Consider the following 27,073-nt stretch of genomic DNA (forward strand, 5'->3'; position numbering starts at 1 on the left):
CTACTGTGGTATAATGAAATCATATTCTTATGTTTATGTGGTTCAGAATCAGTCTTGCAGATTACTCTACAAATTAGCACAATCTCTCATAAGAAGCTGTCATAAAGAAGAGAAAAAAATGACATTTCAAGAAATAGAATTTATATACTTCTAGTGCGTTTTTTGGTAAGGAAAACTATGCAATTACACTGGCAGAATTAGCAATAATTTTAGTGACAAGTTGATCCTGTTAATAACTTCAGTGTATAATCGGTATGTTTTCACCTTAAATGTAGCAGTGTTTAGCCTCTAAATATCACCTCACTTAAACCATCGCAGACTTGCTCTGCTGACTGATAGAAGTTGTTGCCCTTTTAAAAGACTTACTTCACAAGTTTTCAAATTTAAAGTGTAGCTGCACATTTTTCCTGAGAGGAATTTTTATGCGATAATGCGTCGACAGCTAGCATGTTATCATTTGAATACATACTCATGATTGTAAATCGCTTGTAACTATCTAACCCACGCCTTATAAATGTATACTAAAAAATAAAAAATATCTAAAACGTAAAGGTGCGAGACTTTATTTTGATAAGTGGAAGTAAGAAAGTTTTCCCGGATGTGACGCAACGTCGCGTTGCTTTTGACTGAGCCTCTGCTGGAAGGTGGTCAGGCATGCCTTTCAGTTAAAACTGAGGGACAAGTGCTTCAACACATCCAATGCTGCTGCAGGGGCTTTCTGCCAAACACAGGATGGACTGTCAACACAGAAACATGGCCGCCTCTGCAACGGGCAAAACGAATAAAAGAGACAACACGACGACGACGGACGGCCTCAAATGCCACGAAGAGTCTTTGTCGCAGTGTCGGGAAATAATAAAACCCACAATCATGGAGTTAGCCAAAGAAGTGAGGACGAACATCCTCTGCACCGTGGAAGGATGTGGCAAGATTCTCCCCAACACACCTGCGTTGAACATGCATCTCGTGAAGTCGCACAGAGTAAAGGTAATCAGTCGGTAAACTTGGTTATTCGTGTGGTTTAAGTGTGAATTTAACCGAAGCGCCGACTTGACTAGCTGTCAAAGCTGACCCTAAAACTGTAGTGGAAAAAATGATAGAAAAAAAAACCGCAAGTCATCCAACTTTGTATTTGCTAGCACATAGTGATGTAGCAAATAGACGTTATTAGACGTTAAACGGTGGACGTTTATTTAAACCGAACTTAGTTTTTTTTTTATGTGGTTAACGTTCAGTCGGTGGTTTCACGATTAGCAAGCTGGCTACACTCAAACTAGCCACACGTGCTATCAATTATCTTTTGATCACGTGATTATTGGTACCAATTGCTCTTTGACGTTTACCGTGACGTTGAAGGGTTTTGTATAGTGGCGTGTTAGCTCAATGCGGGAGTTTATTTATGCTTGATAGCCAACTAAACGCTCACACTGTTTATTACCGATACTTAAGATGAGACAGAAAATTCATTGAGCATCGCAACGACCAGCTTCGTCCAAAAATGTAAATGCACAACTGCTCCTTGCCTACCGCATCACAACAAACCTCTATACGCAGTAGTGGTGGAGCAGTGTGCTTTTTAATGGCCTGCTACTCTGAAAGCAGGGCACACGGAGGACGGCATAACGCTTGCGCTGCAATCAGTTGTGTTAACTTTTTGCTTTAGAAATGTGACATTTAAACAGTTAATCAGAGGCGTTGTTGCAGAAGATTGAACAACGGAACAGACACATACAACATATCCGCTTCATCTGCCCGTTTTAGGGGAAAAGCTGGCTCTTATTTGAAGGCATCTGAGGCTGAAAAAGTTGGTTGAATTAAATCCATTTTTAAAGTAGAGACGGTTTAAGCTTTTGCCCCAAAGTCTACCTCTGATCCTGGTTCCTCTGTCCTCACTGGACCGGGCTTTTCTGTGGGAGGCTGTAATTCCCTTGTGTCCCTTCCGTGAATGAAGTTCTTTGCTGGGAAAAGCTGTCTTTTGTCCTGCATTAGACTAAGCTCTTTGTTTAGAAGAGGCAAATGTGAGAATTTGAATTGGCCTCTCAGCAGTCAATGCGGGTGGACTGCAGGAGTTGTTTAAAAGCCCAATAGAACCGTTTGTTTTTTACCCAGTAAATCTGAGCTTCTGTCAGGTGTGTTTTCAACTTCTGATCCTAAGATGGTAATGTTTGTTGGCCCTGAGCCAAATTTAAAAAATAAATAAATAAAAAAAGGCTATGTTAAATGTTTTTTTCTTTGTTTTTTATCTGTTATCTTCGTCATTTACAATTTATGTGCCATTTTTATTCTTTTTTTATTTGGAATTGTATAGCCACACTTTCATTGCAGATTGTACCTTTTTTAAAGAGAGGAAGAGAGGAAAATAAGCCAACAGCAGTGATATTCTTTGTGTCAGAAGGCCTGGACAGATTAATCCACTTCAGAGGGAAATTGCTCTTTGTGGTAATGATATTTTGGTGGTGATAAAGTTCGTAGACTCTGGAGGTTCTTATGAATTATTCATGACGTCAGACTGCAAATGTGGGACAATACATATATTTATATTACGAATACTTTCACATCAGCAGCTTATTTGACACTGTTCTTGTTTCTTACTGGGTAGCTATTTCACTCTCACGACTTGACAAATCTTATTTGAATTTGTGCACTCAGTCGAGTTTAGACTCCTTTTCATAAGGCTAATGAACTGTTTTGCCTTGGCTCTTAGTTCTCCTTTAATCTCCCATCCTTTTATCCCAAAGAGAAGCAGAATTTAGACTCTTACGCTCACTTCTGACTGTATTCCCTGCATAACAGAAATGATCCTGCGAATCATAACTTAAAGGCCATGGCTGTGGCAAAACCGGTAAATATCGGCTTTCTTCCTCAGCTGAGGACAGATAATGTCGTGTTATGACTCAGGCTTCAGCCCACGACCGTATGATGTGAGGCAATCTGCAGCAAGCTATATAATTTCCAAAATGTGTCTTTTTATTTTTCTGTCGCTAACCTTTTCCGATAAAGCCGAGCATGTTTTGTCAGCTGGTCAGCACCTTCTAGTTTTACAGCGGATGGAGGTGACCTTGGCAACTGGAAAGCAACAGTATTAATGGCTGCTTTATGTGATGATGCTGCCCATTTTCAGTGGGAATTGCCTGAAGTGTTGGTGCTGTTTTTTAATGATAAGAATCATGTTATCTTATCATTCAGTGGCCACTGCGTTCTAATCCTACAATGTGCAGACAGCGGAATTAACATGAGAGACGCAGTGTTGTAGCAGTATGTTTAATCTTAACATGTTTGTGTTCTTCAGTTAAGAGTAAAACAGATTTCTTAGATGACATCAAACCATTAATGGATATATCATTCAAGTGTAGAGCTACCATTTACAACCTTGTTGTCCCAAAGATATCATTGAAATATCAGTGAGATAACTTGAGTGAAAACGCAGAGTAGTTGTACAAATATGCAAAGGAAATGCTCAAGAATTTCTGTGTGCATAGTTACTGCCTTTACGGTTATTAAACAGATATTTGTTTATTATGAAAGTAATCCTAGGTCCCAGTCTGTCAAAGTCCCTCTTAGCTAAAAATAAACTATGTCCCCATGTTGATATTCATATAAGACAGATCACAAGTAAAACCAGCCATCAATGCTATGATTGAGGATATTTTGCATTGAAAATGTGGAGCAACACCCTCGCCTCAGAAAGGCGTCGTCAGACAGCCTGAAGGTCTTACAGACTATTTTTGGGTGCCACCACCAACTAATTCTTACTGCTAGCTGGGTGTGGCTCTCGCAAGTTATAGGAGAAGCTAGTCGATGTGTTTTCTTCTGGTTGGCAAGCGTGACATATAGCCTGAAATCAGATTGTCTAAGCCTTCGTGTCTCATTCAAAAATGTTAAAATACCAGAGGACACAGGTCTGCAGTCCTTGTTTTTGAGAAAGCTGTTTCACAAACTTTACGCATAAACAACTTTTACATCAAGATTAGTTATAAAGTGTGTTGCTGTTCCAGCCTTTTATCTGGTAGAAGCCACGAACGTAACTATGAATAAAATGCAACCGTTTGCTACATCTAATGTGAAAGCCCATAATTCTGGCACTTAGTGAGGGAGAGTTATCAGCCCTGGTCATTATTTTGTTTGTTCTTTACAGTTAGTGTAGCACGGGGAGTTTTGCAGTCTCAGCAGACTTTCAGGATCTACTGATAAGCCGATGAGTGCTTGGATCTAATTATCATGTTCAGAAATTCCCATTAACGGGATGAGGAAGACCATGGAAAAAAAAAAAACATACCTCATGCCATATTATGGTCATTGGTTTTTTTCATGGCAAAAAAGCTGATATTTTCAAGAAAACCGATGAGCTTTACAGAGTTCTGCAGCTGCTGGAGGGAGGCTGCAAATAAACGAGTGTCAGAGGGAGTAGTTGTACAGTTTCATGGCCACAGGCTCCAATGATTTCCTGTTATGTTCAATGGTGCATCGTGGTGGAATGATTCTCTTGCTGAATGTGCTCCTGTGACTGACAAGCACACCATGGAGCGTGTGTGAAGTGTCGTCCAATATGTTCCATAACTTGGATAACCTCCCTCTCTCAAAAACCAATATAAGAGTCCAATTCTACCCCCACAATGTTATTGCAGATCAGCTTGTTTATCCTGCCGGCATCAACTGCCCTTAGTCATCTGCTCCATGATGCAACACCATAGATAAAAGCACTGCAGACTGTTAAAACCTCCCGAGCATAATCAGAATCAAGTTTATTGCCAAGTAGGCTTGCACTTACAAAGAATTTGACTTGGTGTATTTGGTGCAGAGTATTAAGTACAGCAATATAAATGTATATACAGAATTTTAAAAAATAAGGAGCTGTAGTGCAAGCTCAATGCTATAAATACTATCAATGCAGATATACAATTGCAGATATACAAAGTGGTCCCATATAAATAGACTGTGCGTTAATGTAACACAGAAGGTCTGAAGATGCTTTGTTAATGTAGCTCGTAGGTCTGGAAGGTGAGAGGGAGAGAGTCAGACAGATGCTGAAAGTCCTCGCTCGCCTCAGAAAATAGAAACGACTCTGGCCTTTCTTGTCAAGGGCATTGGTGCTCTTGGCCCAGTCCAGTTTATAGTCTGTGTGCAAGCTCAAATATCTGTAGTCACCCATTATCGCCACACTGGCTCCGCTGGTGGTAATCCAACCAGTTCTTTGGTCTTTGCCACGTTAAGCACTTGGTACCATCTTAGCTTTTACATTAAAAAAATTTGTTTGCAAAGTAAAATCATAGCTTAACGGCTAAAATCTTCAATGTTTGACTCAAGATAAAGATTATCGATTTCTAATGTGATTCTTTGATTTAGAAGCACTGCATTGTTTATTGTAAATTCATGGATTTTGTGGTACTCTTTTGGACTTGTTGCCATGCTTGAGATGATGTTACTGTATTCCAGACTTGTTAAATGCACAAAACTCTGTTCTGTCCTCTTTCTTTACCCTTTGCTGTCAATGGTACCTTCAGGATGGTATTGTCAACCCCACGGTTAGAAAGGATATGAAGGGCTCTCAGAAGCTTTACTGCTGTCCAATTGAGGGTTGTCCAAGGGGACCGAACAGACCTTTCTCCCAGTTCTCCCTGGTTAAACAAGTAAGTATTTTCTCTATCAATGTGGAGATGAATGATCTGCTTGTTTGTTCTTGATAAAAGATCTTTGAAATGTTTAACCCATTATGCAAAGCTGTGGCATATAGAAGGACTAAAAGATAAGCATACAGTTTGATGATCAGCGTTCAGTTTTGCAAACCATGTTATATTTTCTCTGCTAATGATAGAATAGGTTATGGAGAGACTTCTAAAAGATATTTAAAGATATTGTGCTGTTGTGTTTCATGCACTCTTTTTACCAGTACCAGCATTTTTTCCACACATTTGTGTCTTCGTGGATCAGGCTTGTCGCAGCACCTCCTGCAGGTGTTTGATCAGACTGGCATTTGGGGAGTTTGGAGGCTGCATCAACATCTTGAGAGCTTTGTCCTGTTCCTTGTGCTCTTCCTGGGTTGTTTTTGTGGACTGGACTGCTTCTGAACTTCTGCTTCTGTGTTTTTGTCATGGGAGGTGTCAAAGGCTCCCCAATAGAAAATGTCTTTCTTTTTAATGAACACGTTTTCTTTTACATGACCTGTCAATGATTCTAATGTTGTGGCTGAATCTTTTTTGCTCTTTTACCTGTCGTTGTAGCACTACATGAAGATGCATGCAGAGAAGAAACACAAGTGCTCCAAGTGCAACAATGGGTACAGCACAGAATGGGACCTGAAGAGACACATAGAAGACTGTGGGAAGACCTACCAGTGTACATGTGGCTGCCCCTATGCTAGCAGGGCTGCTTTGCTGTCACATATCTACAGGACTGGTCATGAAATCCCTTCAGAACACAGGCATGTAAACCAAACAGGGCTTTATTGATCTGTTGCATTTAGCTGTCGGAGAAAAGAAGTTTTGACTTTTCTCTTTCTCTGTTTTCTGTCTTTATAGAGTTCCTCCAGTAAAAAAGCGAAAGTTGGAGAAACTGTTAAGTGATACTGAAAAGGTTAAGATCAATGATTCAGCTATTCAAATAATGCCTGCTCCTAAGGAACTGACAGAGACGGCTCTGCCCTCTGATTCAACGATAGATATCCTAGATCCCGTGAACCAGAACTCCAACCCCCATAGAGGCCTTCAGAAGTTGCTCTTACCAAAGCCCAGGATGGCTTTGGTCAGTGTTCCTGTGATGCAGCTGGCCCACCTGCCTGTCCTCCTTCCTTCTACAGAAGGTGGGAGCCTGAGATCTGTTGTTCTTGCAGTAGACAGCCAAGGTTCTGTCAGCACCCTTCAGCTCTTGCCACAAACCACCGGCGCGGTGGTACCCCAACTTGATACAAAATGTTTGACTTTCAAAGATAGCATGCCGACCTCCCGCTCTAGCCAGGGCCCAGTTAGCACAGGGGTTCAGGTCAATCTGGATCCTGAGAGTCCAGAAGATTCAGCCAGCAGCATAGCAGGACAACGGGGAAGGAGCACCTCTATGAATATTCAGACTGACAAATCATATTTGTCAAAAATGCTCACTGGGGTGGGGGTTGGGGATGGAATAGGGTTGTGTACTATGGGCGAGTCTTCAGTTTCATCCTGTTCCCAAACAGACATCAGCGTGAGTGCCCAAGTCCTCCTGCCAGTCAGTGTTGAAACGCAGACATTCTTCTCCCGAGCTAAATCCACATCGTCTATCGGAGCTCAGACAGAGAGCCAGTGCCTGAGCCAAATTCCTTGCTCTTCCTCATCCATGCTCCCGTACAAAACCAGTCAGACACAGACGTATTTTGCCATGCCGCAACTGGAGGAGAAAGCCCAGGACCAGGCTATCATGTGCTCTGACCTCTTTGATAATGAGTCCCTCAGCGTCTCTACCCAAACAGCCCTGGACATAGACGCCCTTAGTGCTGTAGGGAGCAATATGTATGAGGACTCAAAATCAGCAGGTGGGATGTGTTTTGGGGTGCAGACACATGAGCTCAGCGCAAACAACATGGCAGACAACCAGACCCAAACAATGACCCTGTTAAATGATCTTGAAAACATTTTCTCTAGCAGCATGTCAGGCCATCAGGTGCTGGCAGAGACCTCAGCAGGCTGTGGGTCCGGTCTCAGCTCTGTCCAGGAGCAACACAACGGAATAGACTTTGACTTTGAAGAATTCCTCAATGCTGTGCACATTCAGACACAAACCGAGGAGAGTGAGCTGGGTGTGCTGGGCGGTGACACACCATTGGAATCTCTCGACATTCAGACGCAGACAGACTTCCTTCTTATGGATGAACTGGACCAAAGCGAGGGACCAAGTCGAACCCAAGCTAATGACCTGGAGCTGTTTGACACTCAGACTCAGACTGACCTGAATTTCTTGTTAAATGTTGGAAGCAACATGCCCCTGAGCAGCATCCTGCGACATTCAAGTTTTTCTATCAGCACCGAGTCCTCAGACACGGAAACGCAGACCGATCTTCCTTCACTAGCCACAGTTCCTTCTGCGCAGACGCATGTAGATCAGGGTGAGCATGTAAGGTTGCTAAGCAGCACTGAGACTCAGACTGTGACCAGTCAAGCAGAAGGCCTGGGACACCTCTTCCTGACCAGCAATGAAACCCAGACTGTTATGGATGACTTCATGTCAGCGGACCTGGCATGGAATATGGAGTCCCACTTCAGCTCTGTGGAAACGCAGACATGCGAGGAGCTTTGTGCTCTCTTTCAGCACCCTGAGAAACCCAACAGCTGAGATCCTGTTGGTGAGGCTTTCTAAGGCTTTGCAGTGCATCTTTCTGAATTCTGCCTCTTCCTTTGAGCGGAACAGGCTTATGTTGTCCTCTATCGGGCCAATTGTCATATCAGTAAGAAGTCTGTGAAAATGTTTTTGACCATTCCACTAGGGCTTCATGTCCAAAGCCTTTCCAGGAATATTTGTGTCTATCCTGACAGCTTTGCTGCACTTTATTAGGTCGGTGGGCATGATTTATCAGCTCCTGTGACAGTTTACATATTTATTTGCACATGAAGTAACATATTGTATGCGTCCTGTCTAAAATGCCACATAACGTGTAAGTCGGTGTATAACCACTGTGACTAGTTTGTGCCGTTTGGTCTAACTGGCAGTTCAACACGGACTTAACATTTCATAAATGTTAGATCTCTGTTTATAGCTTTTCTAAAATTGTGTCAATGATCTGTACAGAGTGCAATATTGTACATTTAGTTTTCATTTTGCATAAAGCCTTCATGAGGTCAGCAGCACAAAAACATACACGTCTGCCCTTGTGGCTTTAAGTCGATGGAAAACGTGACCAGCAAGCGCCAACTTTGTTTTTGTTTGTGTTTTATTATTATTATATTTCCAACACTAAGCAGGCCGTTGCTTGAAGCTATTAACATGCATCTCTCAACTATAGCGTTACACATATGGATGTGGCACAAGTAAAAATTAAATGCGTCTTCTTGTCATCTGTTGCACTAATTGCATTGAAATGTTATTGTGAAGTCTGATGTCACTTTTTTTTGTGAGTCTGGACCTCTTGCCAAGTAGTCCAAATCAGTTAGCAGTCTTTGCTGTCAGCGTCTTTGACTTATTCATGAGCTGCATGTAAGTGTATACAGCTGAAGCGATGCAGCGGTGTTACTGTGCAGTTTTACAATAGATTAGCACAGTCACTGTATGTCTTCAGCACCTGACACTTACTGAAATGACTCCTGTCAAATGTCAGATTTAGCTTTCATAACATTTGGGCACAGTATTTAATTTTAATTTATTTTCATTTGGTCTCTTCTCCTCGTGGCTAGATTTAGCATTTTGTTTGTGTTTTTATATGTTGTTAAAACTGTAACCTTGCAGTCAGCACATACAGGTTATGGTCTTCTACAGGACTTGTTTTGTACATTGTTTTTCTTTTTTTGCTGCCTTAAATCCAGATGTTAACCTTAGTTCTGCTACAGACCATTTGCTGCTTTAAAATGATATTAATTGCAGAATATCTCGTTTCTGAACCTGAATAAATGTCAGAATCCTTTCGGTCACGCATTCGGTCTTTACACTGCATGAGTAGTGTTTCCATCATGGCTGCATGAAGCACTGCTCCCTTCCTCTTTTCTCCACACTTTGTACGGAGGAGATTGATGTTCCTACACATGAAAATACTGCTATGCAGCATCTTCTTCGATGAAATTTCTTTGATTCCATTCATTCGTTTTTATGGACAGGTGGTTCATGCTGTTCCAGTTTTCAAGAGGCTTGTTGGAACTGCAGAGAAAAATTGCACTGTGCCTCGGGATGGGAATCAAGAAGAACCGGCTACCAGTAATTCGATTCCGTGGAAATCTGTAATCTGCCTGCCGAACAGTCCCGTTTATAGGTTCTGCTAACGTAGATGCCTCCAACATGCTGAAACATTTGACCTCACAGCATGCAGTTACTTTGCATCAATGTAAAGGCTTTGACACGCTGCTAAGCGATGGCGGGAACTCTCGCAGGGGAGCTCGTGGCACAGCGTCTTCCATCTCAAAAGTCCCAGGTAACGCATTGAGTGTGATAGTCACGCTTTTCTGACTTCTGTGACGCACCCCCGCCACACATTTCTCTCACGCTGAAAAAGAATTATGATATAAATTTCTCTGGCGTGCCGCTATCGCTATGGAAACGGCAGGAAACAAGCACGTCTCCCAAGAGTCCAAGCAGAGTAGTTATTAATAATACTATAAATAATAATATTAATGAAAGACCCCTGTAGCTATTCCTTCATCGACAGGGAAAAGTAAAATGACAGAGACGAAAATAGATAAAATGTTGGTGCGTACTTGAAATTAAAGTGTTACTGCAAAGCCATTTGTGCTTCATATAACTGGATGAGAATTGATAAGAGAACTGATAAGGAACTGGAATTGCTAAATTCTTAACAATTTCCATCCCTTTCTGTGCCCCAGTATAACATCCTTTTATTTTCTTTCTTTTTCTTTAAGGTTTTGAACACATCTTAGATTTTAAGATATGATCTTTAAGATCTGCCCTTCTAGTTTGTGATTTTTTTTATTTTTTTTAATGCAGATTCGGCATTGCTGCAACAGCTTTCGTGGTAAAAGGGAATTGCCTTGCTTCTAACAGAACTGTGTGTAGAAGAAGTCTTAGGTGTCAGTAACAGTGCTTTACTTTCTTCCTCTAAGGGAGTGCATGCATGTAGTTTTCCAGCACTGAATATTTGTTTTAGCAGAATTAAAGAGTTTTTTTGTTGCCTATATAGAGTTAATTGATGCCTTGATTAATTGTTGAAGCTACACTACAGAAGTTGTCAATAAAATGCTGGAATGTGACTATTGTGCTCTTTGTTACTTTGTAAACACAGTCGATGTGGAAAAAGAGAAATGGTTCATTTACTCACATCAGTTTATTTTGAGATACGAGTTCAGCACAGTGGAAGAAATTAGGTGCACACACATGGTATCTTCTTTGATGTTCACCCTTTTTTTAATGCTAAAATTAGACACCTAGAGCACAGAGAAATCTGATGAATATTGCACATGAAGAATGCAAACACTAAATACTGCTTTTAATGAAATCTAGGAACGGTGTTCTCTTAATCTACATGCACATTGAGGAAAAGCATTTTCTCTGATTAACAGTATAACTCTTAAGAAAATTTCCCAATAATCCAAACAACATGATCATTTCAGTTTAAACGGAATTGAGACAACCTGGCTGGCTTTTGGAATCCAAAGTGACCTGTGGTAAGTTTTCTGATTTCCAGATAATACTGCAATGGCAATCTTTGATCTTTGTATGACCTGGTTCATTTATACATTCTCCATTAGATGTGTAGTCACTGATTTAAAAATTGTGAGATGAAATACTGAATTTCCAACAACCCTTCAAAATGAAAAAGGTACAGACTGATGCAACAGCACAGCAGTTGCATCGTTGCTAGGTAACAAGAACAGCTGCAAAAGCACTTGTGGGAAAAGGCCAGAACAAAAATAAAGGTCGGTACAAAATGATGTCTGATATACTCATATTTTAGTGTTTTGTTCGCATAACTGTTGGAAATGTTATCGTGATCTGTGACTCTTAACTCTGCAGTATGGAACTTGAACGAATAGTCGTCACACTTTTGAAATTCCTCTGAGTCGATGTTTTGAAGGAAAACTTATGATGAACAGTCCCGTGCAAAAGACCGAGCATCTCTTTGTACATTTTTGTGGATAGCAAATCGAGTAAATGATGCATGCACTGTTGATCCACCGGCAAAAGGCTTGAAATGATATTCTTTAGCACTCTTCAGTGTTGTTAGTACTTAGAAACACCCCCTTTGTCACGTTTCCGCTTATAATTTGTAGTCTGCAAGAGTCTCTCCGCTCTGGCTAGCGGGATGCTCTTTCATTTGCCCTGCAAAGGGCTTAGCGTTCTGTGGAATTCTTTGGCTATCTACCATGCTCTCCTCTTTTAAGGTCTACTCAGCGAGGCCTGTGGTGAAACCATAGGGTTTGACCCTGTTGATCAATGCCTGGGACCTTAGTAAAAGTTATCCGAGAGCTCAAATCTTTTGGGATTCCCAAGCTTTAATGTGGCATCCCTTTCCTTTGTTCACCCTGAAATTATTCAAAGCTAGTACAGTGATTTTAAAAAAATTTTCACAATAATGTTTTAGCATTAACTTTCATCCTTCTGAAACCACTTTATCTTAATTTGCAGTACATTTTGCATGCCATCCCACCCAGACAGCTGTAGCATTTCTTTGAAGAACAGCAGCCAGTAATATTTAAACGTGGAGCATCGGCTTTCTACTCATCAGACACCTGGTGGGTATCTGATTGCAGGCTTCATGGAGCATAAAATGGTTTTGTAGTAATAGAGAAATCAGTTGTAACCAACGGAAAAGATCAGTACCGTAGCTTTAAGAAGGGATGGATAAAGCTGTGTGTCTACATATATCCTGAGAATTTAATGAGACATTAATTTATTGAATGTTATTATCATTTATGTTAAACAGTTGTCTCACAGAGCTAGACAGCACTTAGTTGCTGTGTAATTTCTTGTAAGAGGCTCTGGCCCATCATAGGGTGTGCGGCGTCAGGTTTGGGGGACACGGGTACTGGAGACTTCTTGGGAACAGAGACACGAAAAGCAGAGAACAAATGTGGGTTATCCTGACATGTCTGGTAAACCGAGGTCAGGGCGGCAGAGTTCGTGTGAAGGTCTGAGTTTCGAGTGTCCATTCTTGTCCCTTTAGTTCCACTCCCTCGATCAAAAATGAAAAAGGTTTCCTCAAAGGTTTCTCCATCGGGAGCCTTCTTGCCTTTGCAGACGTGATATCTCTCTTTGGGATGCAGCTGTGGTGACAGGTGCTTGATAGGTGGCAAAAATGTGAAGTTTTTAATGGGAACCGTGGTGTTGTTGGGCTTATAGCTGGGCTTATAGCTGGGCTTATAGCTGGGCTTCTGAGACTTCGTGAGCCTGTTCTCCATCACTGAGTATTTTGAGGACAGTTGGCGAGGCTGCAAAGAGGTGCGTTGGAGTGTCCCCGCCCCATCTAGCTTTTCATCATGGAATAAATGCGTCACGTTTTTCCGGGTGGCATACAGGACAGCAAAATTGGTTTGACCCCAGGATCCTGTCTGCTGGTTTGGTGACGCAGATTTCTTAAAGTTACGCAGGCCTGCGTGAGACTCGCAGGGCTGCTCAGAAAAGCTGGCTGCGCTGTCTGCCCCAGCCGGTAATGGGTTAACGGACAAAAGGGTCAGATTGTCGGCCTCCTTTGGCTTTGGCTTCCTGTGGTTCTTCTGAATCACAAGTATGCAGCTCAGTGGAGCAGCTCTGGCCCAACCACAAACCTGTTGCAAAAAAAAAAGAAAAGCCAAGTCAAAATCCTGCACCAAGCATTAGAAACACAAGTGTGACTGATGGCATGCGGGGTGAAGACTGGGTAAGCCAGGAGCAACATGATGCTAATGGGATGGCCTGCTATAAGATTTGAATCGGTCGCGTCACAAAGCGGTGGCATTATTGTTTTTAGTATCTTCCCTTGCTTTTCTTACAGCCATAAGTTGAAATGTGAAGTTGAAAAAACTGATATGGACTGATAAGTAATATATGAAATTATGTAAACTGTATGTGTTCAATGACACTATGACTCTGTAGAATGTTCAATGTTTTTGCACAGATCTGACTGAAAACAATCTTAAAAGTCAACTAAGAGAATGCATTTAAACAAATGAAAGAAAAATATTATACTCTGTTACATATTACATTATACTCATTTTGAGACAAATGATCCAATATGCCATATTGGTGTGCAGCAAACGTATGTGAACTTCTGTGATCAGTGGTTCATTTGAATTTGTATGTAAAGTTGGGTTGATAGTCGGATGAAACTGTCTCATCAGGCTGGAGAAGGTTATAAAGCTGTGTCTTTAGAATTTTGGACACTAACCAACCGCAGTGGAAGAGAGTGGGTAAAAGAAAGGGGGGGGATTCAAGACAAATGTTATTCTCCCCATTGAACAACAACTGCTTATAAGACAGGACTTCAAGCAGAGAGACAGTTTCCCTGATGACTTGGACGAGTTGGAGGTCAGCTGGAAGATATCTTGGGGAGAAATTGGACAATGCACCAAAACAATAACCCTGAAGATGTTATGTTCATCTGCTGCACATATTTTTTTAGGCCTGCCTTTTCTTCTTTTGTCCTCCACTTTGGGAATCCCCTTGTGCAAAAATAGTATTTAATGTCTGACCAATTGGGTTATCTTTGACATTTTTTCTTCGATGCAGATAAAGAAAAAAGGTCTTTGTGGCTACTAAACAAAGAGCCTAAAGATTCAAGTAAAATGAGTTACTTGATAATTTGTCCATTATGCTTAGACACACCACAGGTTCAGCAATGCAGTTATGTTTTTCTTGAATGGCATACAAGTCCATTTTAAGTCTGCTTAACAAACATGAAAACACATTAGTCTGAAAATGCTAAGGTACAAGGACTTGAATGAAAATGAGTGACAAAACAGCTAGTGTTGAAGGAAAAACTTTAAAAGGCATTCAGAAAGCCTGAAGAGCTATTGCTCAAGATCACTTCAAAAGACTGAAAAGAAGTCTGGCCACATGTAAAGAAAAATTAGGACGGGTGCAAGACTTTTGCACTGTACTGTTGTTTATCTAGAACTTTGTAACTTAGTTTAAAACTTTATATTAGGTAGCACTATCCTTCCCTCAGACTGTGCTGCTGGTTTAAATAAAGGCAGGTAAGAAATCGGCTTGCATTCAGAAGATTCACTTACAGCGTCTTCCACTCGAGAGTAACTATCGTACTCATATGGCTCAAGTTCTCTCATGGAGTTCTCCTCACTGATATCTAGGAGGGCATCAACATGTCTCCTTTCTGGTGTCCTGAGGGGCTGCGACCCCACTGTGTCCGCTTTCGCTGAAAGCTCCTCGCCTTCTCTGTCCACAGGAGTCTGACCATCTTCTTGCTGGATCATCATATTGTAGTTAGCTCGCGATGAACTGCAAAAGTACATCAGACAAATGCTGATTTGCTCTCCGGAACAGACCTCTCAAACGTATTCCTTTAAGTCATAGAAAGTTAACACAAATGTCCAATCCTGTCTTGACTTGCCAAAATAAAGCAAACTAAATCCCCGTTCCATTTTCAATGGGTCTGTACGTTACTCCGCTTTCGAAAATGACAAATCATGTAAAAAATCTCTGGTGCTAATTTGCCTTTTGATTAGTGTTTTCCTGAGCAGAAGCGGAGGAAGCTGCGAATGCCTTCACTGACAAGCTGTAGCGCCGTTGTCATGGTAACTAAAGGTTCCGCAGGGAAAATGTGACGTAGGTAAGGGGGAGGGCCGCACGCGCCTCTGCTGCTCGCAACCAGGTGCTGCTGCATGTTGTCGTATATGTCATACATTAAATATGAAGTTACAGGGTGCCCCCGACATCACGTGAATGACACTGTGATTGCATGACGTAACCAAGAGTAAAGATTTGCTCATCATCTGCCTGTGCTATTGGAAAACGTCCGTTAAAAAGGTGATTCCTGTTCAATACATAATAACGACAAAATTCAACAATGATGGTTTTGGAATATTTGTTATTCTGTCCTGCAGGTGTTAGAGGGTTTTTTATAACGTCACAGCGTGAAAAGAAGAAGACAGTCAGCTTATCGCTTCAGAAGGAGGAAACCATTTCTGGTTAAGCGCAACGTGAAAAACTGCACGTACGCGACAGTGAGGCACAGTGGGCGTAATACGCGAGAGGCTGCAAGACGCACGGTCAGTTTTTAAATGCAAACAAAGACGTAAGTAGCCCATCCTTTCCTCTTGCGTTTTTCACGTAATTGTGTATTTAAGGTGACCGAATTTCAAGAGCAAAACTTGTTCTATGCGCCCCAACACTAACAATTTGGTTTATTGGTGCAGAGCTGCAGAGAGTCAGCTTCTGACGCAGCTGGAACACCTATCTGCGGGAGGGACGCTGCCACCTGACAGCTTCATCTCTTGACTCTCCGGGATTTTTTCATCACAAACATTGGACTCTGCAGTGCAGACACCGTGGTGTTTTATGGAAGCAGACTCAGAGCGTCCTGTCGCGGTCATGTTGCCTCCAAAGAGTTGTCTTCCGAGGAACTACAGCTGCATAGCCGGACTGTTTGGGAGCCTGACCGCGACGAACCCGAGGCTTGAAGATGCGGAAGATTTTGACATGATCAACGGCACCTGTGAACCTATAGATAACCAAGTGGTGGACGAAAGGCCACGGGGCAGAGAGATTTTCCTGAAGCCACAACAGAGCCCAAATCTTCGTCGGAGGTGCAAATCGCTGCCGACACCCACGGAGAGAGCAAAGTTGGAGATCGTCCGCAGCAGAAGTCCAACAAGTCAGAAAAAAGTAAGATTTGCCGACTCCCTGGGCCTGGAGCTTATTTCAGTGAAGCATTTCAATGACACAGATGACCCAGAGGTGCCGGAGCGCATACTGGCGAAATTGCCCAAAGGTCCCTTTCATCATTTGGAAACAAAATTCCCCCGTCCTGCTTCACAGTCTGTGTTTATGGAATTGCAGTTCACAAACCCAGGCACGCTCCCCGACTTCGAGCAGAAAGTCAGAGAGGTAAAAGTCCTGTTGGAGACTGTGGAAGCGGGCGAGTTCAACCTCTCCGGGTTTGTGCGTGTGTTGAATCTGGCTTTCGAGAAAAGCGTCTCTTTGCGATATTCTCTGAACAACTGGATAACATTCATGGACAGTTTGGCCATCTACGTTCCCGACTCAGGCGACGGTGTCACTGATAAATTCCGCTTCAAGATTGTTATGCCCACCTACCTCGACAGCGGAGGCACACTGCAATTTGCAATTAAGTACTGTGTCGGCGGCGAGGAGTTCTGGGACAATAACAATGGGAACAACTACAAAGTGCGCCGTCACCGGTTCAATATGTCTCCACCTCGGGAATGGGAAAATGGTTGGATTCACTTCATCTGAGAGTCGTCGTCTTTAGCGGCGCATTCCAGCCGTATTATGCGCGCAATTGATCCCGGGTACCTTATTTATGACTGAAGCCTGTTAAATTTTTGGACCATGGCCGCCATTGTCAGTTTACACTGGTGCTTTGAGAGAAAAATATCGTCCCTTGACACCAAAACCGTTGCCCTGATGTGATAATACACTTAGTGTATGAGCCTGATGGGGGTACCAATAGGTGGGATGTTTGCCTTGATGTCAGGGCTCGGGGCAGCTTGGTGCCCTTTGAGAGGGCATCCTCACATCTTTATATAACGTGCCACGGAAAACTTGCCGGGCAGTGCCAGCTGCAGGCTACACGACTCGTTCCAGGAGAGGCTGTGCAATTCATTTAAGGCATGTTATTTCTAACATAATCACTTTGTTTTGCATGTGTGCAAACATATTAAGTTAATGGGAAACAACGCATCGTTGCTTATCATGCTCCTTCAGTCTAAGGTGAAACACAGGCTTACTGAGGCAGATATGCACATACGGAAGATTAGTTTCTATACAAAGTGTTTCCCACTGTCATTCCATTAAAATATGCCTTATTCTAAGCTATGATGTGGGAAGCTATACATTAAGTGTGCAATATTTTCTCCAGTAGAATAGAATAAACACACTGGATCGTTATAATCGTTAACCCTACGTTTTGAAACGATGTAAGGATAGCATAGTTTGTCAAAAACCTACCATTATGCCATAAATTTGCAGATAGCCCACAATCCTTCCACATTTTCTGCTGCATTGATATGTATAGAAAAAGATGAGGTATTTTTCATGTTCACATTTACAAGTCAGCACCGTGTAACCAAAGTCAAAAGATACTTTATTTAAATATATATATATATATATATAGATATCTACAACAAAATAAAAAAAAGGACGTTTAGATGTCCCTAAATCTTAAGGGTTGTCCTTGGTAGGAATGGGTTACATGCTCATTCTGCATTGAGGTTCAGTTGTTTCCACTGAAAGTGCTCCTCCAAAATGGCCGTTGTTCCCTTGTGGGAAATATATTTATAAGCTGTTTAAAGGATTCATTTTACCTCACGTTTCTTGTGGGTTTTCTCTTCTTCAGGTATATCATAATAGAACAGATGCTATTTACGTTCAAACAAAAGTATGTTATTTTCACATGCACAGATTTGAAACGATGCTTGTTAAATATCTAAGGTACCTCACTGCACCGTCTACCTGTTTTCCACAGAGGTCTGTTGACTACTTAGCTGTGACAGATGATTACGTTTAACTGGCTTCTGCTGCTGTAAAGATACTCAATAGTCATCATAGTCTTGTGTTGCTCCTTTAACTCCATACAAATGACCAAAAAGGTTTAAGCAACCCCACTGGCTGACAATGAAATTGTCGAAATTCAAACCGTCTTCATTCATTTCCATTGAGTGATATTTTACACCCAATGCTCTCGAGACAACAGCTTGTCTTTTCATCGATAGGCTTTTGATTGATTCGGTGTCGGTCCTGCAAATCCATTTTTGTAATTTAATACAGATAGATTTTCCCACTCATGTTAATTTTGGGGTTTGTGCACGAGACACAAGTTAGGACTCCAGAAACTAGAAGACCAACAGGCAACATGCTTTTATCTCCAGTGCTCTGACTGTAATCGGAACATCACTTTGGCCTTTGTTTACATCACCATGGCCTCTGAGGGGTGCTTTCCATTTCATAAGGTCGGCATGGTGATGAAGGCTATTCCAGTAACCACTTAGTTTTTGGAGCAGTTCCACTGTGAATACAACAATGCTGTTTGATTTAAAAACAACACAAATCAGGATCACAGGGGTAAAGGTGATGACTAGTCTTGATGAGGTGACAGATGGTAAAGATAATATAGCTTAGCTTTGTGAGATGCAGAACTGCATTTGTTTAATCTGGTCAGGCAATGGCAGAGCTCAGTGTATGTTACGTTGTCAAATAATTGGGTGTTCACATATTATCTGCTTAGTATGCTTTGTTCAAGTATTCATGCTGTGTAATATCAAATAGCAGTTATTATTAAGGATGAGGTTACTTATGTGGGTACAGAGGGATGCATCAGTACCAATAAAAAGCTTGGATTTTTTTTTTATGGAAAGGCCACAAATGACCTTGTGATGATCTGTGTTCTCCTCCACAGGTGACTAATTGATGTCAGCTTCTAAAGTGTCAAATAACCACAGCTTAATCACAATGCGAATTGGAAATTATAAATATAATTTTTAGGAGATGAGGTTTGATTTTAGAGCTTAGTTTTAGCTCTGTGTCTCCAACAGTGCTGTTGTTGTTGGTGCATCCGAACCATAAAGACTGTGAAGGGACTGTGCTCTCATGACATTTTCCCCTCAGTGTATACGTAACAGTTTGCATCACAACTCACAGATATATACATATGTATGTAAATGTTTCATCTTGAATGTCTTCCTATTACTGTTCAGTGTCTTGTATATTTTAAAGCTTTGTAAAGCAGTAGTTATAGGTGTGATCGGTTAAAGTTTGTTGATCTTATGATCCTGTGAAGTTCAGTCTTCAGAAAAACAACAACATGAGGCTAATGTTAGAAATAGAAAGATTACAAGCTATAATATTTAGTCTCAAAGTGTTTTATTTGATATTTCGATGTATCAATTTTTTTTTTTTTCTTGAGATGTGCCAGTATTTTGTGTTTTTAAGCCCATGTGCACATTTGATGGTGTACACTGCCTTACTAAACAGCAAGCCGACTCAGGCACATGTAAGAGAGGTGGGAAGTGGCAAGTGCTCCTTTGTTGAGGAATAATGTGATTGTAGAACAGGTGAACTCTGGATGATTTTGATGGACATATCAGGGAGAAATATCAAAGGGAGACAGGTGTTTGTTTTTCTGCATGAGTAACTTACGATTGTAGCTGATACTGAGCAGACTCAGTCAAAGCACGTCTGATGCAGAGAGGGGAAGGACAGAGATGCGACTTATAAATGACAGTTTCTGCTGTTGATTGCTTCTACACAAAATATTTTCCAGTCTTTGGCACATTGTAGTACTTTAGTCTCTCCATATGGAAAGATAATTTATCTAATTTCTAACCATTTAATGGCACGTTCTTAGTGAGATTTGTTTCTGTAATTACTATGCAACCCTTTTTGTTTTATAACATCTGTACTGTGAGCTACTTTGTGTCCCTTTTTGCTGTGATTTTTAGTCACATTTTGCACGTCCACTTGAAACATACCTTTATTTTCATGTGTAGCTTTTACTGTAACCTGTATTTTGTTAAAAAAAAAACAATTGTTAATAAAAGCTTTTGTGATGGAAACCACACATTTTGTTCCTTAAAATCACTGACAGTTGCATCGTGTGGCTGCAGTGCTGTGCATGTGTGCATTCCCCTACTACTCCATTAGTCGAGCATCTCATTTTTATATATCAGCTCTTTGTCCCCATAAAACTGCTCACTGCGGTGTGCTAAAGCCTCCGCCATTGTAGGCCAGCTTGAGGACATGCCACTGAATTGATTGCTGCCTGACACCGCTCCTCAGCTGTTTATGAGGGTGAGGTTGGAGCTTGAAGGAAGATAAGGTTCAGCTATTGCTCGGCAAAATCATATATATATATATATATATATATTTTGTTAAGTCTTGTAAATAGTTAATGTAATAGTTTATATGCCTTTGAAAACTTTTTTGACATGAACAAAGTAATTACTGGTATACTGCATAAGGCATGACTATGAATATGTTAATGTGGCACCACCCACATGTCAGCTCACCAATTCTGTAAAGTCTCTTCCCATGGTGCAAAAGAAGCTCTGCTAGTCTCATATTGTTTTGATCAAAAAGCAATGTGAAGTAGTCTTGCTCAAGGGTCAAGAAAGGTGGAAGGTAGGCAGACTCAGGAGACCTTTAAACGTCTCCCACCATCCCAAAAACATGCATGTTGGGTTAATTGGTGGCTCTAAATTGTCCCAAGGAAGGAATGTGAGCGTGCATGGTTGTGTGTCTCTGTGGACCTGTTATGGACTGGCGACTCGTCCATGATGTACCCCATGTCTTGCCCAATGACAGCCCCCCCCCCTGTGACCTAAAACTGGATTGAGTGGGTATAGAAAAAGGATGGACTGGACTGGATTGGAGGGATGGATGAACATAAACAAAACATCCAACACTTATACCTGCAACCCAATAAAAATAGCCAAATTAACAAATGACTATCTATTTTCTTTAATCCCATGGAAATACCTAATGAGTGTCTAATAGTAATGTTAAACTTAAGCAAAATGAACAAATGTAAAACAAGGATTAATGGATAAGGACGAGTGGTGAACAGATGAAATCACACCCCCTTGTGTCACAAGCAATGGAATAATGATCAGAGTTCTATCACACAGAGTAAGAGACTTTTTGACATTTCACAACTTCACCTGCTTACACTGATTAAATTTTCAGCAGGGTGATTGCACAGCCGTCACGGTCTCTCTGACTGGGTCATAGCAGTCTCTGTTAAGTTTATTGTTTTTAAGCATTGTCTCTCATTCTAAATCTTGATAAATAATTCCTGCATTGAACAACATGTCTGCTCATACGCCCAGTTTATTATTATTTTCTTTCTAGATTATTGGTTGGAGTGGCTTCAGTCTTCATAAAGCTAAAATGATGCTGGCTGCACTGAGCTGTCACATTAACACAGCACCAGAACCCTTTAAAAGGTCACTCCAGGCTCACTGCAGCTGCCAGTCGCCACTGAGGAAAATGGTGCCATGACACTGCAGGAAGAGTTTTTAAAGAAGGCCTGTAGGAAGTCCACTTTACATACTCAAACATAACTACACCGCTGAGTACATTTTTGTTATAGTTTTGCAAAGGCACTCCTTGTGCAGCAAGTGTCAGGTTACAAAAAACTGAGAAGTGCTCAACTGGCTAAAATGACACGAAGCACCCGGAACAGCAGCTATTTTGACATATGTCCACCTAACTGAACCTCTGCTCTTGCAAATGTCTCATTGTAACACATAAAAAGCACCTAATGGACATGTTAACAAAGTTAAAACTAAATTTTTTTATTAGAGAGGGACGCAAATGCTCACCAGAGAGGAAATGTAAAAGCTTATAATCACTCTAAAAGATCTGCATATCTCAGGATCACGTGATTATTACTGATATGGTGCTGTTTACATCTGTCACTTGTTCTGCAATTTAGGCTGTAAAGTACTTTATAAAATACAAAATACAGTCAAATGCAGTCAATTGACTTCTGAAATGAACACCCATTTCTCTTTAAATGGCTATTCCTCATTAACATGCAACAAACTCATTATCATGACACTGGCTGCATATAAGTAATGAAAAGTAAAGTCATATTCCGGATGTTGTGCATTTGAACACTTATCCAGTATATCAAGTATAATTAATTGAAAGCTTTGTGAGTGAGTTTGTGTGGCCCACATTCAAAGGAAGCTGAGTCAAATTTTGTTCACTTTGGAGTAGTGTATAAAGCTTTCTGACAGATTGAAACTGCTCTGCGTCTGGCCCATGTATTTGAAACACAAGAACGTGGTCTTGTAACCATTCAGCGTAAATCCATATGGCCAGTCAATGAAAACCTGCTGTAAGACTCTAATTTAATTCTGCTGATTAGAGCCACTCAGCTGCTTGCTCCATGTGGGAAAATTCCCCAGAATACACATTTGGAGAAAGATTCATTTCATGCCAATGAGAAGTGAGGCAGGAAATTAAGGCATGCATAGTGTGATCAGACTGTGCTTTGAATCATTCGGCTCCAACCACTTAATTTGACTGTCTGGATGATGCATTAGATGTATTAACATCAGCCAATCATTTCATAGTGAAGTTGACTTTGGAAATGTTTGTAATAAACATGTTAAAAAAAAAACTCACAGCATGTGTACGAGCAAAGTTCATGGCTGTCTACAATTGCCAAGCTGTGGTAATCAAGCAACGTTGTCTGTGCTGTGTAACAACAACAGCTGCTTACGTAACTGCTGTGTTCATGTGATGCTGCTGCTCTAATTGTTCTCCCCCTCAGGCTTCTGGCATTATTAGACTGTGATCACAGACCCGTGGCCATTTTTATCCGCCTGCACAGCTTCTCTCACCTCTTCCAAAGTGTCCTTCTGCTCCCTTAAGCGGGTGCGTGTCAGAGGCTGCAATTTAAGTTTCATGGTTTCCGTTTAGATTATTTATGTGAGACATTCAGACGAATGTTGTGCCATGAGATGCTGAAACAGCAGCAGCAGCAGCGACAGCAGCAAACATGGCTGCAGAAGAGGCTCCGCCCATAACCTCATCTCAGTTTGCGCTGGATCTGAATAATTGATTCGGTAAATGATCTTTTACAACTATGGAAAAATAATTATGCTGTTTGTAAGCTGCCATGTTGGTTTCCATAAAACCTAATAAAAAAATTACTCGCATGTCGCCACGTATAAATGCACTTAGATTTACTTAGAAGGAGGATAAAAAACAAACAGCTATGACAGGAGTCTGACTCAATCTTAATCAAGCTGACTGCTTTCTCACCACCCCTCGAACTCAAAAAGATTTGTTTATGTGAAAAAGAGATGCATGTTTCACCACACACCATATTTGGACACGGGAAAGGAACTAAGATAGAAATAGTTTCCCAGCAAAACAATGGCCTTGTGCCACAGTTGCATACCACACTTCAAATATACTTACATGAGTTATAAAGCAGCTGCCTCCACAGAAGAATGACCCAAACCCCGTCTATTTACAGCTACAAGGAACTAACTAGAATGATGTAAAATGACTTAATGATGTAGAAATGCCTGAAAAGTGCAATGCCACCTCTGCTTGACTTCTGCCTTGCATTGTACTCAAGAAAATGGATAGAGCACCTGCCAAAGGACACATATAGATCAGAGGAGCCATTTTCTGAACAACCTTTGTAAACTAGCAAACTTTATGTTGGTAGATGACAGACCATGATTCTGTTTCTCCATAGATTTGCTTAGGCCTGGTACAGATCTTTATAGTATACACCAGGCAGGCAATGTTGTAATGGACATTATAGTTTGTGTGAAGGATGTGTAGAGTGCCTGACACTGAGAATGTGGAATGATTTTGGAAGTGTCCTGAAAATATGAGCTTTGCCGTTCTTGTGAAAAATGTGACTCCAAAGAGCTGTGAAATTGCTCTTTAGCATGCGGCTGATCTCTCACCAGACCCCAAAGAGCCAACAGATCTAATATAATAAAGCCACCTATGTGGATACTCGTATGAGAACAGTAGGAGTTATTGCACCAGGGAATATAACTGAATAAAACAAAAGGTGCAGCAGATATTTTCCCCCTTACATTTTGATCCATTTCTTTTTTCTTATCTACATTGTTTATTTCATCACTACAATGATGTGATTTTATATTCTACACAGTGTTTGATTCTCATCTGAAACATTTGCTGATGCCAGTAAAAAACATTCTTCTTTTTTCTCCCCTGTTTTCCTCCTCACCCTTCCATCTGTCCTTCACTAGTCTCACCTTCTACTTTCTACTTGCTTCCTGGACTCTTTTGCTTATTCAACAGCGTAGTGAGCATTCAGACTACTGCAGACGCAGTAAATTTCAAACACTGGCACCACTGAAGAAGTCTTGGCCAGAGGAACCCTCATAAATAACCTCCACATCCAGACTATTTTCTCTCAAAATCACATTGAAACTGAGATAAGCAAACAGAAAAATAAAGAGCGTCACAGTGACAAACACATTTGAAACACATTGAAATAAAAGCCATCATGCATGGTAAGATCTTGTGTGTTTTGAGGAGGTAATCAAGAGACCATTGAACATTTCAGTTCCAAGCTCGTAGGTCTCCCATTGTCACTCAAATGTGTCTCTTTTATCACACTGAGATAAGCTGCTTACTGACTAAACAGATTTTCTCTTCAGCCAATATATGTGACAAAGTTTGTCATTGATCAGCCTTGCTGGCTGTGTGCACATGCGAGGACAATGACTATGTTTACATGATCGACATTTGGACCATTATAGGGAAATCAAGCACTGCCAGAGTAGACAAATTACCAAATGGCCAGCAGGCCAGATAAAATAACTTGAAGGAAGTACTCACATTGGCCCGAGACTAGGCATTAAAAACTGAACTACATCTTTATCTTGCTCAAATTCAAGTCACCTCGTGTGTTTAGTCATTGTGGTACACTGTACACACATTCAGCCCAAGCTGGCCCTATACACATACCTAAAACATAGCAAAACCTAAAAAATCTGTTACTGCCTGAACAAAAGTGAGTCATTACATAACAGAGCCTATGTATCCCAACTCAGCTGGGTATCTTGTAAACTGTAAGATGATGACATTCTTCATTGCCTTTTGTATTGGACTGGGAAGCGTTCAGGTGATGCAAACCTGTAACCATGTATTTATTAATATTAAAGCCTAGCGTGTTTTTTAACTGCCTAACCCTAAATGTATTTTTATTGATATTTTTGTACTTATTTCTAACAAAGCATGACTCACAATGAAGTAGAAAAGAGAAAAGTCACTGGAAAGTATTGGGACACAAACATAGTTCCCTTTCGTGACAGTGCACGTTATTACACTGTTCTCCTACTTTACATTTTTTTGTGATTTGTGACATATAATACTTATACATATAAAACAAAAGCTTGTTGCAATTTGCAAAGGAAAAGCATGTTGCTTTTTTGGAGCCTTGACAATGTGCTCATTTAGATTTTTTTATATACGGCAGGATGTTGGCTTAGCACAAAACTAAAAGGCAGACATAGGCATTTAATGACTCTGCAGCACAGAAAGTAAAATAGTGTAAACATTTGTTGCTTTTTAAAAAAAAAAAAAAAAGCTACGTTTTGCATTGCGGACCGATGTAGTTATTTCTCTCAGATGGGTGTCAGATGCTCAGCTACAAAAGATTGGACTTTGAAGAATGCCTCATTTCATTCCTTTCTAAAACACTGAGGTAAAAATAAGGTTGGAAGACTTTCCACTTGCCGACTGTGAGAATTTGCACGTATACAGCTACAGGGGCAGTAGTCGTGCCGGGCACTGATGTTGTGATAAGGACAAGTTCACAGCTGGGGTGTCAATTTGTCCCAGAGGTGTTGAATCGGTTAGAGGCTTTGTGATGCCAGTAAATCTTCCCTCTTCGAATCAAAACTACCCTTTTGATGGACTGCATACAGTTGTCGATACTCGTGCTATTGTCTAAATCTGTTATATTCTGCAGCATCCTAACCTTAGAGAACAATATTTCTTTAAAGGCCCTAGTCCTGTCTTCATCAGCAGCACATGGAGAAGGTCACCCTTATCTCATCTCATCTGTGTCAAAGATGCATGAATTTCTTATGCTGCATGTTGTTGTATATGTGGTCAGCGAGGTGACTTTAGCAGCTCATCTCTGTCTACTCACAACTGTCAACCCTGTGGGAATATTATGGACACAGGAAGTGATGTCACTGACTGCTACCCCCACCCTCACTTCCAAATAAATACCCTGTCTGCTGTTAAGGAGCAGTACCCGACGCGTGAGAGATTCAGCAAAACGTGACCGCTGTCGGTTCAGATTTTTGTTAGCGAGCATCTCCCCTCACAGATGGGGAAGGAGATTTGAGATATACCCAGCATGAAGCTGCAGCCATGCATGAACATAGAAATACAGCAAGTTTATGTACGTATACATATTTCTGTGTGAGAGAGTGCTGTGTGTATATTTAGGCTGCCCTCTCTCCATGTGTGTGACTTTGGTAACCTGAATCATATCATTTTCACCCTCGCTGCTGCATTTCTCTGGGCCCTCTTGCTTCTGGGTACAGGGCGCACACAACAGGTCTCATTAAATAATCATGTTGTTGCACTCACACTCTTCTCTGTTTGTCTGGCTTCCATCCCAAAGCACTCTCTTATGTCTCTCTGAATCTCTCCTACAGACACGGGCAGGTCACATGGAGGGAATGTGTGACTGGATGTGCTGTAGACTTTCTTTATAACAAGGGAGAACTTGCTTTTAGGGCCTACATTTTAGACA

The 27,073-nt window shown here is 41.1% G+C and overlaps 4 protein-coding genes across 5 annotated transcripts in view; 2 read left to right on the forward strand and 2 right to left on the reverse strand.

Annotated features, from left to right (window-relative positions):
* The window catches only part of cmc2 (C-x(9)-C motif containing 2), a 264,026-nt gene that overhangs the window by 8,593 nt on the left and 228,360 nt on the right, over positions 1-27,073 (reverse strand). The gene's annotated exons all lie outside the window — the stretch shown is intronic.
* Positions 638-8,771, forward strand: atmin (ATM interactor). Its single transcript, XM_072380439.1, has 4 exons — positions 638-987; positions 5,502-5,627; positions 6,219-6,418; positions 6,516-8,771. The coding sequence occupies exons 1-4, from the start codon at positions 700-702 to the stop codon at positions 8,296-8,298; spliced, it is 2,397 nt and encodes a 798-aa protein (XP_072236540.1). The 5' UTR covers positions 638-699; the 3' UTR covers positions 8,299-8,771.
* Positions 10,923-15,303, reverse strand: cunh16orf46 (chromosome unknown C16orf46 homolog). Its single transcript, XM_072380440.1, has 2 exons — positions 14,832-15,303; positions 10,923-13,388 (listed from the first exon to the last, which is right to left on the reverse strand). Exons 1-2 carry the CDS (start codon positions 15,069-15,071, stop codon positions 12,561-12,563), a joined length of 1,068 nt encoding a protein of 355 aa, XP_072236541.1. The 5' UTR covers positions 15,072-15,303; the 3' UTR covers positions 10,923-12,560.
* LOC140301819 (protein phosphatase 1 regulatory subunit 3E) lies at positions 15,641-18,847 on the forward strand. The gene is made up of 2 exons (XM_072380441.1): positions 15,641-15,853; positions 15,975-18,847. Exon 2 carries the CDS (start codon positions 16,117-16,119, stop codon positions 17,032-17,034), a length of 918 nt encoding a protein of 305 aa, XP_072236542.1. The 5' UTR covers positions 15,641-15,853; positions 15,975-16,116; the 3' UTR covers positions 17,035-18,847.

This window comes from Leuresthes tenuis, unplaced genomic scaffold (assembly GCF_036924035.1).
Source record: "Leuresthes tenuis unplaced genomic scaffold, fLeuTen1.0.hap1 SCAF_2, whole genome shotgun sequence".
Taxonomy (NCBI): domain Eukaryota; kingdom Metazoa; phylum Chordata; class Actinopteri; order Atheriniformes; family Atherinopsidae; genus Leuresthes; species Leuresthes tenuis.